Here is a 13,617-nt window from a genome sequence, read left to right as displayed (position 1 = left end):
TCAGCCAGTTTTACAGATGGACTTGGCTAGTATGGATAAAGGTGATGAAAATGAGTTACCTGAACGTGTATAATTTGTTCTAGTAACAAACTTCCTCACCTCATTTAGCATTTCAGGGCCAAAGGAAGTGATCATATATTTAGTGTGGCTTAGTTACTCAATAATACCTTATCCAATCTAGCTTAACAAGAACAGTAGATTAAACAGTAGAAAAACAATAAAGTTCTCATTGTTTCTGCATTGGTTGCTCTGTGAACCTTGCAACAGCACAGTATATGAAGGAGGTAATAGTGAGTTCTGGATTTCTACAGTTTATGTAGGTGTTAATAATTATATACACATGTGTAAAATAAGTGCTTGAGAAGGTTATTTGTCTTACACCAATAACCTTTTACTCCTTTGGTTTTTCAAGAATCTGATTTCAAGATTATTCAAAGACTTTGCTGTGTTTGGGGGAATAGAGTTCTTAAGACTCATAGTCCTCATGTAGGATTTGGAAACATAGAAAACCTAGAGCACAATACAGGCCCTTAGGCCCAAGAAGTTGTGCGGAATGTGTCCTTACATTAGAAATTAACTAGGGTTACCCATTGCCCTCTGTTTTTCTAAGAGAATCATTTTGTTGCCTTTCACAGAAACACATTTAGAATGGTACAATGCCTGCTAATCTCGAATTCACACAGACTGAGGCACAGAAATACAGTGGCTAACATCACAAGTTCATCACCAGAGCCAAGGATTAAGATACTATTAACAGACTACCAATTTCACAAGCACCTTAAAGTATTACATTGCATACTTTCCTTAATATGCTTTCCTGATGCAGACCGCACACGTGTACAATATTGGGAATGTATTTTTTCATACAAAAAACTGAATAATGTACAAATTTAACAGCAGATCATAGATCTTTCTTACTTTAAACAGGATAACTATTCAGTAGTTCTATAGGCAAGGGATACATTAGGTAATGTCCTGCCATGAACTTACTTGTGTGTACTTATGTCCATTAAATTGAGTTACTGCAGGAAAACTTGACTGAGATAAGTGCAAACTGCTGATCTCCTTCCAACTCCAATCTCACCCTCTCCTAACATCTGCATGAGACTCCATCTATTCCAGTGCCTATTCTTCTGACAACAACTATGAACAGCTCAAGGAATGGGGATTGCATACCAGACCCTGTCATCATATCACCACCGGTAGCTGAGGGTAGAATTAACAGTTTGCAAACAGAAACAAAAAATAACTTCTGTTTTATCTTCCCTGGATCTGAAATATGGAGGTTTTTTCTGGTGTCTATTTCTCAGCATTGATCCCAAGTGCACCCTTAGGAGAAGGCACTGACTGGAGGTTTAATTGAAACAACCGAGACAAGTTAATCTTTGGCAAATTCTCCACCTTCCAACTGTACAAAGGCTTCCATTATCTGCAAGATACTAATCAGGGGTATAATCAAATACAGTGGATTTCGGTTAATTAGGACACATTGGGATTAGTAAATTTAGATTAAATTAAGGAGCTATCCCAATTAACCGGTTATATGAAAATGGTTACAAGATATTAAAAAAGACTACTATTTAACTGAGTAACAAATAATGAATTTAAACAAATTAGAACACTACCAATACTACAACAGTACTATAAAACGGTATTAGTTCCTAATAGTTATCGGCGGAGTAATTCATCCAATGTGTGCTGCTGTGTAAGGGGAGCCTAGTGACAGTTAGTACCTCTGAAAGGCTTATTGTGCCCATTCTGGGGCAGCTCACTCACATTTGGTCTCCACTGGACACTCGGCTCTCACCTGTGGCTCCAAGTAGCTGCTTGCATGTGACAGCAGCCACAACCCTGTACACTGCTTTGACGGCGGGCTAAACCAGCTGAAGGTAGCTGGCAGGTCTCATGCCCCAGTGAAATTGGGACATCACTTTCCTAGTATGAGAAGTCACTGAGCAGATGAGATCTACAGTGAGATCCAGCAGCCAAGCAGGTAGATCTGCAATGCTTTGTGGAGAGCGAAGGGCATGACGTGGCACAGAAGATGTGCCACTGCAATCAAGGAAGACCACAGTCTGTGATAACTACTTGTTTCACTGGACACTGACTTCTGAGGTTGAGAGAGTGAAACTGTCCCAGTACAACAGCTTTTCCACTTAGAAACTCTCCAGACCAGGTTTCACTGCCATCGTCAGATATGATAGGCAACAACACACTGCTGTGTTCTTTTGATTGACTGTAAATAAACACAATTAGCACAGACACCTAGTACAGATAATTGCCTCAACTCTGCCTGAAGTAACAAGCCCTTATTTTTAAGTAATGGTTCTAGTTGGAGATTCTCCTCAAGATGCAACAACCTCTCCACATCCATTGTATCAAATGCCTGCCCATTTTTGACATTGATGCCAAGCATTAACATATAAAATATTAGAAAGGGAAATACAAGGCTGTTGATTATCTGTGAGAATGATTGGCTTACAAAACTAAACTTATGTATGAATTATTAATGATATAATACTGAAGCATTTTTCTTGATAATCTGAACAGTGATATACCTAGTCCGAAAGAATATTGATTTAAATGCAGTTATAGGACATTTTAACAGTGATAAAACTTGGGAGACAAAATACAGTTCTTTGAGGCTTTCAAAATATTTTTTGATTCTTTTCATTTTTGACATCGGTGCCTCAATATTCAGGTAGTACACTTAAGTAAATCAGTTGCTGATTTTATTTGTCCATAAGCCGAATATGCAAGAAATGCCTGAGGTATGTTATGTAGGACTAGATGTTAATATCCCTTATTTGCACTCCGGAGACATGCTGCCTAGACTCTGCTGGGTGGCCAAGTGAGTGGTGGCATCTTCTGGGTTATCAAGTGGGCGCCCACTTTCCTCAGTGTTTCGCTGATAGGCCCACAACATCTCCAGAGGGTTCAGCAGTGAATCCCGGCGTCCTGGGCTCACCCACTAGATGCCACTCACTCGGGGCCCAGATAGAATCCTTTCTCTTCATCCAGAGCCACTGACTACCCTTTTCAGCAGCTCTGGAGAGGTCTTGACTGCTTGTCAGTGTGTCTTCCCTCACACTCCCAACTCCCGGAGCAGCCTTGATGTTGATGTGGCTACAAATCCTCTGCAGCCTACTTCAACCGGTCGCACCCTTGCTTTCCAGCCTCGTTGCTGCAAGCTCAACATACCTCAGCTTCTTGCGCTCGTAGGCCTTCTCCACTGCCTCCTCCCAGGGCACTGTAAGCTCGATGATGTAAATGAGATGGAGAGAGACCTACCATAATACAAGGTCTGTGGCACTCGATGGGCTGAGGCAACAGTGAGACTGGTGATGTTTTGGAACTGAAATTAAGCGATCGTTGTGATGAAGTCAGAAATTCAGGTTATTCTAATGGGTCACCAGATTATGATCTGTTTCTTAGCCTGAAACAGGAAAGAACAGTCATTTACTAAGGAATAGAATTTAAGGTAGGACTAAAGATGATTATGATTGTCATCCCACTCACTGACTGTACTGCCATTTGATGGGATCAATTTGTCTTTTAATGCCTTTGATTAGCATCTTTTGATCTTTGATTTAAAGCTAATAACTGATCAATAGTATCAATCTTCATTTACAGAGGGTGCTAAACTTCTATCAGGTGAATTCTGTTGATTTGTGGATATAGCAATGCTAGGATTTATTGCTGATCGCCAACTGTCCTGAGGTGTTACTTTGAGTTATTGCAGTCTGCCTGTTGTAGGTGCTCCCATGTAGTGCTGTTTGACAGGGAATATCAGGATTTAGATGTAGCAGTGATGAATATATTTCTAGGTCTGACTGATAGGTAGTTTGGGTGAGAACTTGAATGTGATGGCATTTCGGTGTGTCTTCCCTTCTAGGTAGTGAGGGTTGCAGGTTTGACAAGAGCTGTTGAAAAGACAATTATTTTTAAGTGATACACATTGCAGATGAGGTATGGCAGTGTGATGTTACAGTGTGAGATGAGGTGTCTACCAATGATTCATTTTCTCCTGGATGGTGTTGAGGTTTTTGGTTGTTGTTGGAATCAAGTAGAATGTCCCTCACACACCTGACCTGCAGTTGTTTTTTTAAAAAATGAGTCACAGGATTTCCAGGTTTGATTTGTCTTGAAGCCATTTTATTATATACTTGGTCTAATTCAGTTTCTGGTCAATGATGATTTCTATGATGTTGATTATTGAGTGTTATCAGTGATGCTGTGGAAATGTCAAGAGTAACCAGTTTTCTCTGTTGGAGATGTCCATTGACTGACACCTAGCTGACTTTGCCTGAATGCTGTCTAGGTCTTGCTCCATGTAGGTGCAGGTGCTTTTACTCATGAGTTGTGAATGAGCTTGAACATTGCATTGTTTGGTAAACTTTGTATTTCTGACCTTATGATGGAGGGTAGGTCTTGCAATGGTTGAAGACAATTGGGCATAATATACGATCCCTCTAGAATCTTCTAGATGTCTTAAGGCTGAGATTGATTTCCAAATCCACAGCCATCTTCTATTGTGTGAGGTCTGATTCCAGCCAATGGGAAGTTTTCTTTTTTAAGTATTGCCTTCAGTTTTATTTGTGCTTCTGGTCACTTTCCTGTTGAACAGGACAGTTTGCAACTTCGGCATCTAATTTGTTCCCAGTTTCAGTCAGCCATTGTGCATCCTCCCTATTACAGAATTGACTTGTATGCTTTAGACGGGTTTCAAACACTGTTATTTCAGTACATCCAGTAGCACTTCAAGTGAAAGCAATTCACAGAAGTTCCCAGGTTTTCATTTGAGATATAGGCACCTTAAGTAATAGTGACTTGCTGATGTTCACGGAAGCATGCAATATGTTCATGCAGGTATATTTTATATTACCATAATTACATTAATTTAACCATGTTCAATGTTAGTAACAAATATGAAGTGTATGATACAGTCTTTGAATAATGTTTTTGTTTGCATTTTTTTATTTTAGTGACTATTTATTCAAACTGCTGCTGATTGGAGACTCTGGTGTTGGAAAATCTTGCCTGCTCCTTAGATTTGCAGTAAGTAAGCTTTCAGTTAGCATATTGACCATGCTCTAGTTTTTATATAAGCTCTATAAAAAAAAACTGACTAATTAATTTAATGTGGCATTTTACCACCAAAAAGGAAAAACGGTTAAAAAGAAGTAATTATAAAGTGCATTGTCGTATTGGAGCTTGTACGTTGATTAGGCCTAGGAACAATGTTTTGCTGAGAGAATTCTACTTTCTCACTTGGAGTGTAAATGTACTTCATTCAAGGATCTTGGTAGTATGCATATGATGAATGAACCACTTTACTTGCCCACCTGAAACCTCTTCCCTAGGGTTTGGATAAGGATATGCCCAGAACATCTTATCACTGCAAATCATAAACTGCTGTCTTTGACGAATTCAACCTCAGTAAAGAATACAGCCTGAATATCCACAACCATATGGCCCTAGGTTAACACAACGATGTCCTAATGCGTTGAGTTTAATAACGTTACTCAGAAAAGCTGCTAGACTAGAACCTGGAGGATATTAAAATGATTTGGTAATTTGTGAATGGTATACTGTGGTTTTGCAATGTGGACAAAGTAAATTCCAGGTTTATTTAAATACCTTGTATTCTCAAATGGTATACTCTACTCTAGATAACCTTGTTCTTTTTCTAACTCTTTCTCCTGACTCCTCTCCCAGCCACTATGGAATGGAAGAATTACAGTTATATTAATTTTAGTGTGTTCTTTTTGCATATTTTAGAATTTAATCAAAAGAATTCATGTGTGTTCAACTTGCTTTTCAGAGCAGGAAACTTTGCCTCTCATTTCAAAATGATGGCAGAGTTAATTCAGAATTATTGCGCAATCATGTTATTTAGTTCCATACAAGGGTCAGCCGCTTCTACTTAAATTTAAATGGTTGGATGACTACAAATCTGTGTAAGAGCCTTCACCATACTACTAAGCAAATTAATTTCAGCAGACTTTACTTCTACGAAAGTGTCATTATTTTACTGTTTTTGTTGCTATTTGATTTGGAGGAAGTGGACCTATTCACCTCTTACAATGTATGAAACTAAGAATTGTATATTTTGGTTATTAGGGTAAATTAAAAATATTAATTCTGATAACCATAGCAATGGTTTTGTGTAAGGGTTATACTTGTGACCAAGTGCTCATACTGAATTGTGATTTCACTGGAATTACGTCAGCGTTCAGAGTTTAATTCCGATGTAAGGAATCTGTATGTTCTCCCTGTGAAATGCGTGGGCTTTCTCTGTGTCCTCTGGTTTCCTCCAACGGTCCAAAGACAGACCGCTTTGTGGGGTTAATTGGTCATTGTAAATTGTCCCGTGATTAGGCTAGGGTTAAATTGGGGGTTGCTGGGCAGTGCAGCTGAAAGAGCCTATTCTGAACTGTATCTCCCTAAAAAAAATAAACAAATTCGTTAGAGAATTTGTGGCTGGTGCCCACATACACATATACAGTTATGCTTTTATTCATTTTTCAGTATTTGGGCATTGCGAGCTACAACCAATATATATTGTCCATCTCAATTATCATGAAGATGATGATGGTGAGCCACTGTTGTGAACTTCTGCAGTCCTTCCGACAAAAGTTCTCCAGTATTCTGAGCAGCATTCTAGGATATGGACCCAAAGACAATGATATCAATATATTTCCAAGTTGAGATGGTGTGCTCCTTGAATCTACAGATAGCAGACTTCTCATGAGCTTCTTGTCTCATTCTTTATAGCAGAAGTTATGGATTTTAGAGGTGGTGGTGTATTAGTGAAGCTGAGTATATGCAGTCTGTTTTGTAGAAGGGACACGTATACACGGTGCACCAGTAGTGGAAGGAATGAATGCATAGGTTGACAGAGTGGTGTCAGTAAAGCAGACTGCTTTATCCTGGATTGTTGAGGTCCTTCAGCATTGTTAAACCTGTACTCATCCAGACAAGTAGCAAGAACTCCATGCTTCTAACTTGTGTGTGTAGATAATGGTAAAACTTTGGGATAAAATAAAAATCAAAAATGCAGGAAAATACACAGCAGATTAGGCAGCATTGGTGGAAAGAGAAATGGGGTTAATGTTGCAGGTTGAAGACTTTATCAGAACTACAAAAAAGGGAAAACCAGTTGTGAAGGGTAAGGGGAGGAGCAGAGAGGACAAAGAATATCAGACAGATTGGGGCTAGGATCGTCGTGATGATTAACTGCTGATGAAGCCATCTGTTTGATAGATCATTGGGAACAGTTAGAGAAAAGAAGAGAGAGGACAGACAAGGCACTGAACTGCAGATGGTGCAGCTCGTAAAGCAGTTGTCTCACTGCTGGAGACCAGGTTCGCTCCTGGCTCAGTGTTGTCTTAATGGAGTTTGCACTTTCTTCCTGTTACTGATTTGGTTTCCTCCACGTGCTCTGGTTCTCCAAATCCCAAAGACTTGCTCAGTAGTAGGTTAATTGGCCACTGTAATTATCCCCTCCTAGATAGGCGGATGGCAACATCGGAAGGATGGTTATGTGGTGAGAATAAAATGGAATAAATGTTGGTGCAGATAATGGGCTGAAGGGTCTATTTCCTTCCTGTTTTTATGGCTCACTGGAATCCCAGCAGATTAGAAATTCTCAGTAGAGAGAAAAAAAACTTGGTTAATATTACAGAAGAATAGCCCATAGCAGGTGGACCCAGCTTTGATACAGAATAAAGGAAGCTGCCTGAAACTTCAGGGTGCCAGTTAAATCACTCGCTGTGGTATATCTAAATCTTTGACCTGTACTTGGACTCTTAGTATTTATATGGGTTGTCCAGTGGAGTTTCTATTCAGTGCTGACGCCAAGCTTATTGATAGAGCACTCAGTGATGGAAATGCTATCCAATGCAAGGGGAGGTTATTATGCTGTCTCGTTAGAGGTGGTTATCATCTGATAATGGGCACCATTGCAGTTAGCATGACACTATTACAGATCGGGGCTTCAGAGTTCACTCTTGGCGTCCTCCCTCTGGAATGCATGGGTTTTCCCTGGGTGCTCAGGTTTCCTGCCACAGTCCAAAGGCATACCAGGTAGGTTAATTGGTCCTTGTAAGTTGTCCTGTGATTAGACCATAAGACAGGAGCAGAATTAGGCCATTTGGCCCATCGAGTTTGATCCGCCATTCAATCATGGCTGATCCTTTTTTTAAATCTCCTCCTCAACCTGAGTTCCCGGCCTTCTCCCCATAACCTTTAATGCTATGTCCATTCAAGAACCTATCAATCTCTGCCTTAAATATACCCAACGACCTGGTCTAGTGATTAGGTTAAGGTTAAACAGGGCATTTTCATCCACAGAGCTGTCACTCACTAGATGTTCTTTGATTTTTTTTTGCATCATTCTCCGTAAACCTTAAAGATTGTTGTGCGTGAAAATCCCAGGATGTTGGCAGATTCTGAGATACTCAAACCATCCCTTCTGGTACCATTATCATTCCACAGTCAAAGTCACTTAAATCACATTTCTTTGGTCTGAACAACACCTGAACCCCTTGACCACGTCTGCATGTTTTTATGCATTGAGTTGCTGCCACATGATAGGCTGATTAGATATTTCCATTAACAAGGAGTACAAGAGTACCTTAAAGTAGCCACAGAGTGTATTTTCAGAAATTACATCCATCATCGAATGGCCTGTTTTCAAATATATGAGCAGTTAAAACTTGTGCTTCTGTAAGGTAGGTCTCATAGGGTGTTGCTTATAAACTGAAATTTGTAACTTTGAACCCCCTCTTCTCCAATGTACATTCTTTCTCCCTCCACAAACATCACTTTTCTCCACTGCTTCATAGTCTTGTATTCTGATTAACCTTGGTTATTGGTTTAACTGGTTCTGTAATAAGCTTATAGAAACTTAAAGCAGTCGAACAGCAAAAGCTGTTGGTGGTTGTGTTTGTGTTTCTATAATAGTGGTTTTACAAATGGAGTTGAATGATGTGAAGTCTGTATTTTATTTACATGTGATTAACTATATTCAACATAAGCATCGGGATATTTCTGCATGTTTAGTCATAACTGGTACATTGATTGTACCCTGAAAATGAACCTTAATCTCAATTCTTGACCAATTATCTATCTTCCTACAAAAAATATATATTTAAAATTTCAACATCAAGAAAAATACAAAATCTTTCCTGTAAAATGACCATTATTAAAATTGCTTTTAATCAAAAATACATAAATTGTTTCCTCTCCAGTGTTCACTGACTTGTATTCAGCTAAACATTGCTGTTGAATATTCTCTGGAAGAGGGTCAAAGTCCTTGTTATTACACATTTCAAGAAATGTAATGGCTGAGTGGAGATTTCAAAAGTAAATAGTTATATTCTGGTAGTATTGCAGTAGTTTTTGTATTGAATATTGTGTTCATTTACAGGATGATACATATACAGAAAGTTATATCAGTACAATTGGTGTGGACTTTAAAATCAGAACAATAGAGTTAGACGGCAAGACCATCAAACTTCAAATTGTAAGTAATTTTAAACTATTGGAGCATTGAAATACTCAGGCATAAATGAAAAAGACTAGACATTTCCAAGATGTGTGGGCTTTATTGTTTTACTATCTTTATGAAAATAATTTAGGAACTTGCCTCCATGTAAATGAATATAAACACTCGTTCAAACGTACCAACTTTGGAAACACAGATCCACATGTTTTAGCTCACATAGCTAGTCAAATGATGGGTAAGATCTGAGGATTCGACTTAAAAGATGCCAAATGATACATACAGTAAACTTGTTTTTGTTATAGATTGTTTCAAAATAACCAGTGTTAATGAAATTTGTAGAGTGTACAAGCCACTACCCAAAGTTGAAGAGAATTCTTTTCCTCCCTCTTGCTTCTAGTGGGACACAGCTGGTCAGGAGCGGTTTCGAACAATCACATCCAGTTACTACAGAGGGGCGCATGGCATCATAGTTGTGTATGATGTTACAGACCAGGTACAGTGTAACTAATGATTTAAAGAACAAAAATAATTAAGGTGGCAAATACAGTTCCAGATCTTTTTTGATGTTAAAGTGTGTTATTTTTGTTCTGAAATCTCAATAGGTGTTGATGGAAAAGTGGAAACAGAAACTTATGCCATTTCTTTTCCACCACCCTTCCCATATATTTAATTGCTCAATTTGGGTTGTGATTATTTTGTTTCTGAAATTTAACTGCTGTACTCTATAAAATGTAATAATTCAAGTCCATTTTCATTGCCTTTTGGTTCATATGGGTTTTTAGAGGATGGGTTGAACTGGGAGTTCTTCTAAAACAAATAGGGTGTGAGATTACAAATTGATGAGTTAACGTAGCTTCTAAGTGTAAATGTATTCATCAGAATTGTAAAATTTGATTGGGAACCTGTGCTAAACTAAGTCTTGCTGTTGATAATTTGTTAGAATAAATAACATTATAACTGTAGAATAGTCTAAAACTTCATTGCTTCAGCATAGTGAACAGAAAATACCTCTGCAAAATCAGTATCATTTTGAGCAAATAATTTTGGAGTCAGATGATAAATTGACCAGCTGTACAAATGTACACTGGCAGATTTATATTCTAGGTAGATGTAGGTAGAGCTAGTCGTGAATGAAGCCCAATTTCCAGCAGATTTGTGGCTTCAGTTGCAGACATCCACTTGCTATTTGAGAACCACTACAGGAAGAAACGTCAGCTTGGCCTTGTTGATTATGTATTTTCAATCCAATGTCGTGCATTTAAATTCCACTTGAGGAATTGGATATAATATAGTTGAAGTTTTAAGCACTTTTTCATTTGGCTATGTCAGCGCGCAAAACGGCCAAGTTAAACCAAATCTCTTCTACCTTAATGTGATCCACATAGCTACATACCCTCTTAAGGTGCACATGAATAACTGCCTCTTGAGTGTTACATTCACATATTCCAACAACTAGTTCTGGCAATACCCACTCCATAGTTAAATAAAAAATGCCATTTCATCATCTTTGAACTTTCTACTGTCACCTTAAATGCATGTCCTCCAGTACTTGACATTGCAACCTTGGTTAAAGGATTCTGACTGTGTACCCTATCTATACCTCTCATTCATTACTTTACAAACCACTATCAGTTCTCCTGTCAGCTCCAATTCAGAGAAAGTTTGTCTAACCTTTCCTTACAGTTCATGCCCTCTAATCCAGGGCAGCATCCTGATAAACCTCTGCTATACCTTTTTCTGTTCCTGTAATAGGGTGACCAGAACTGCACACAATGCTCCATGTGCAGCTGGACATGTTTATATAGCTGCGGCATACCTCCCTTACTTTTATACTCAGTGCTTCAACCAGTGAAAGCAATCATGCCATACACCATCGATTCACATAGCCACGTTCAGTGAGCTATGAACACGGACCTCAAGATCAATTCTATTAAGTGTCCTACCTTTAACTGTATACTGTCCCCTTACATTTAATGTTCCAAAATGCAACATGTCATACTTGTACAAGTTAAACTCCATCTGTGACTTCTCTGCCCATATCTGTAACTAATCTATATTTTGCTGTAACCTTTGCCTTCTACTCTGTTCACAGCTCCAATATTTTTTTCCATAACCTGCAAGCTTACTAACCACCCACCTTCCATGTATGTGTATCACAAACAATAGGCCCTAATATTGCACTTTCAATGATGTTGTTCCTTTGTTTTATAGGAGTCTTTTAACAATGTAAAACAATGGCTTCAGGAAATAGATCGTTATGCCAGTGAAAATGTTAACAAGTTATTGGTAGGAAACAAATGTGATCTGACAACAAAGAAGGTGGTGGATTATACAACAGCAAAGGTATGTTGTGTAAAGTCAATATGATTGTAAAACCAACATTGCTTTCCAATTTTACATTGTTTCCAGCTTTGTGTATTTAAATATGTTGAAGAAATGCATGTTAAAGGTGAAGTGGAAAAATGGAGAATTCATAAGCCGCAGCTTCACCTTAGAATCTAACTTGAATGCCTGAGAATATAAATATGTTCTCCTAAAGACTCTTTCTCCACTTTGTATCTTGATGGAGAATTAAATGCAGTACGTTAAACTTAAATATGAATAGGGTAGCTTATTGACTTTTTGAAGTTAGTGAGATATGCCAGCTTGGGTTCAGTGCTGACCTTCTGTGATGCTCCTGTAGAGTTTTAGGTCTCCCTGTAACTGCATGGGATTTTCTCTGCTTCCAGTGATATGCTGATTGATGGGCTTATTGGTTCCAATATAAATTCCCCCAGTGTATAGGATAGTGGGGGAATCTCGGGAGATGACGGGAACATGGCAGGAACAAAATGAGGATTAGCAGAAATAGATGTTGCCCATGGTTTACTCAGCAGGTTTCTGTGCTGTATGACCATGACTCTTTTCACTCTTTGATAACTAACTAGACTACTGCTCTGTGCACGTATGCAGGGAGACTTGCAGAGTGATCTGTTGTAGCATTTGTCCTTTGGGCCTTGAATGCTTTTTTTTTTAAATCAAAGAAACCACTTCTCTATCTCTATACAAACCTTTGAAAATACTTACCTGTCATCAGATAGAAGGTGCTTAATTAAACAAATACTAATGTTTCTGCAATGGCTAAAACTATCCTATCTTACTGAGAATTACAGGCAAGAGAAAAGAGTAATTTTTTTTTGAAAAGTGTAGAAAATATCCTCTGGAAGCATAACATACATGCCATTTAATTTGATGGGGGGGGGGATAATTTGCTCTCAAACTAAAGCAAGTGTTTATTTTTCCCCTTGCAAAAATGTTCTGAATGAGTAGCTGATATGCATAAATACAGTCAAGTACATAAGTGATTAACTGCTATAAATGCAGAAATATTCTAGTAGTTTAATAATTATTTCTGCTTTAGTCAGTGTTTAATAGGATGATTCATGGAATAGTCTAATGTAAGTACTTGAATTCATCTAAAACTGTCATGTTAACTTGCAGTCAACTATCCATTCTCAAAATCATCTCACATAGAATTTTTACAGACATTTCTCCCAGCTTTGTCTTCTTTCTCGGACTTTCCCAGTCTAAACTTTCCCTGATCAGTGAAGCACAAAATGATCTTATTTGCTGTCCTATTTAGTTATTTGGCCCACTCTCTGGCATTCTCTCAAATCTCATGAGCTTTCCACCTCTTTACTTCAGCCTGTTCCTTAAAACTTGCCTTCAATTAGCATTATTCACCTGAGGTAGTCCTCTGGTAACACAAACCGTAGAACATTACAGCACAGAAACAGGCCTTTTGGCCCTTCTTGGCTGTGCCGAACCATTTTTCTGCCTAATCCCACTGACCTGCACCTAGACCATATTCCTCCATACCCCTCTCATCCATGTACCTGTCCAAGTTTTCCTTAAATGTTAAAAGTGAGCCTGCATTCACCACTTTACAACTGGCAGCTCATTCCACACTCCCACCACTCTGTGTGAAGAAGCTCCCCCTAATGTTCCCTTTAAACTTTTCCCTTTTCACCCTTAGCCCATGTCCTCTGGTTTTTTTCTCCCCTAGCCTCAGTGGAAAAAGCCTGCTTGCATTCACTCTGTCTACACCCATCATAATTTTATACACC

General features: G+C 38.6%; 1 protein-coding gene across 1 annotated transcript in view; it reads left to right on the top strand.

Annotated features, from left to right (window-relative positions):
- The window catches only part of LOC140730572 (ras-related protein ORAB-1), a 30,324-nt gene that overhangs the window by 11,199 nt on the left and 5,508 nt on the right, over window positions 1-13,617 (top strand). The window contains exons 2-5 of the mRNA XM_073051237.1: window positions 4,986-5,058; window positions 9,434-9,529; window positions 9,909-10,004; window positions 11,723-11,854. Of these exons, the coding sequence (XP_072907338.1) occupies window positions 4,986-5,058; window positions 9,434-9,529; window positions 9,909-10,004; window positions 11,723-11,854 (397 nt within the window). The remainder of the gene's footprint in view (window positions 1-4,985; window positions 5,059-9,433; window positions 9,530-9,908; window positions 10,005-11,722; window positions 11,855-13,617) is intronic.

This window comes from Hemitrygon akajei, chromosome 7 (genome assembly GCF_048418815.1).
Source record: "Hemitrygon akajei chromosome 7, sHemAka1.3, whole genome shotgun sequence".
Taxonomy (NCBI): Eukaryota; Metazoa; Chordata; class Chondrichthyes; order Myliobatiformes; family Dasyatidae; genus Hemitrygon; species Hemitrygon akajei.
The sequence above is the reverse complement of the archived record's forward strand: the minus strand, read 5'-3'. Positions and strand labels throughout refer to the sequence as shown.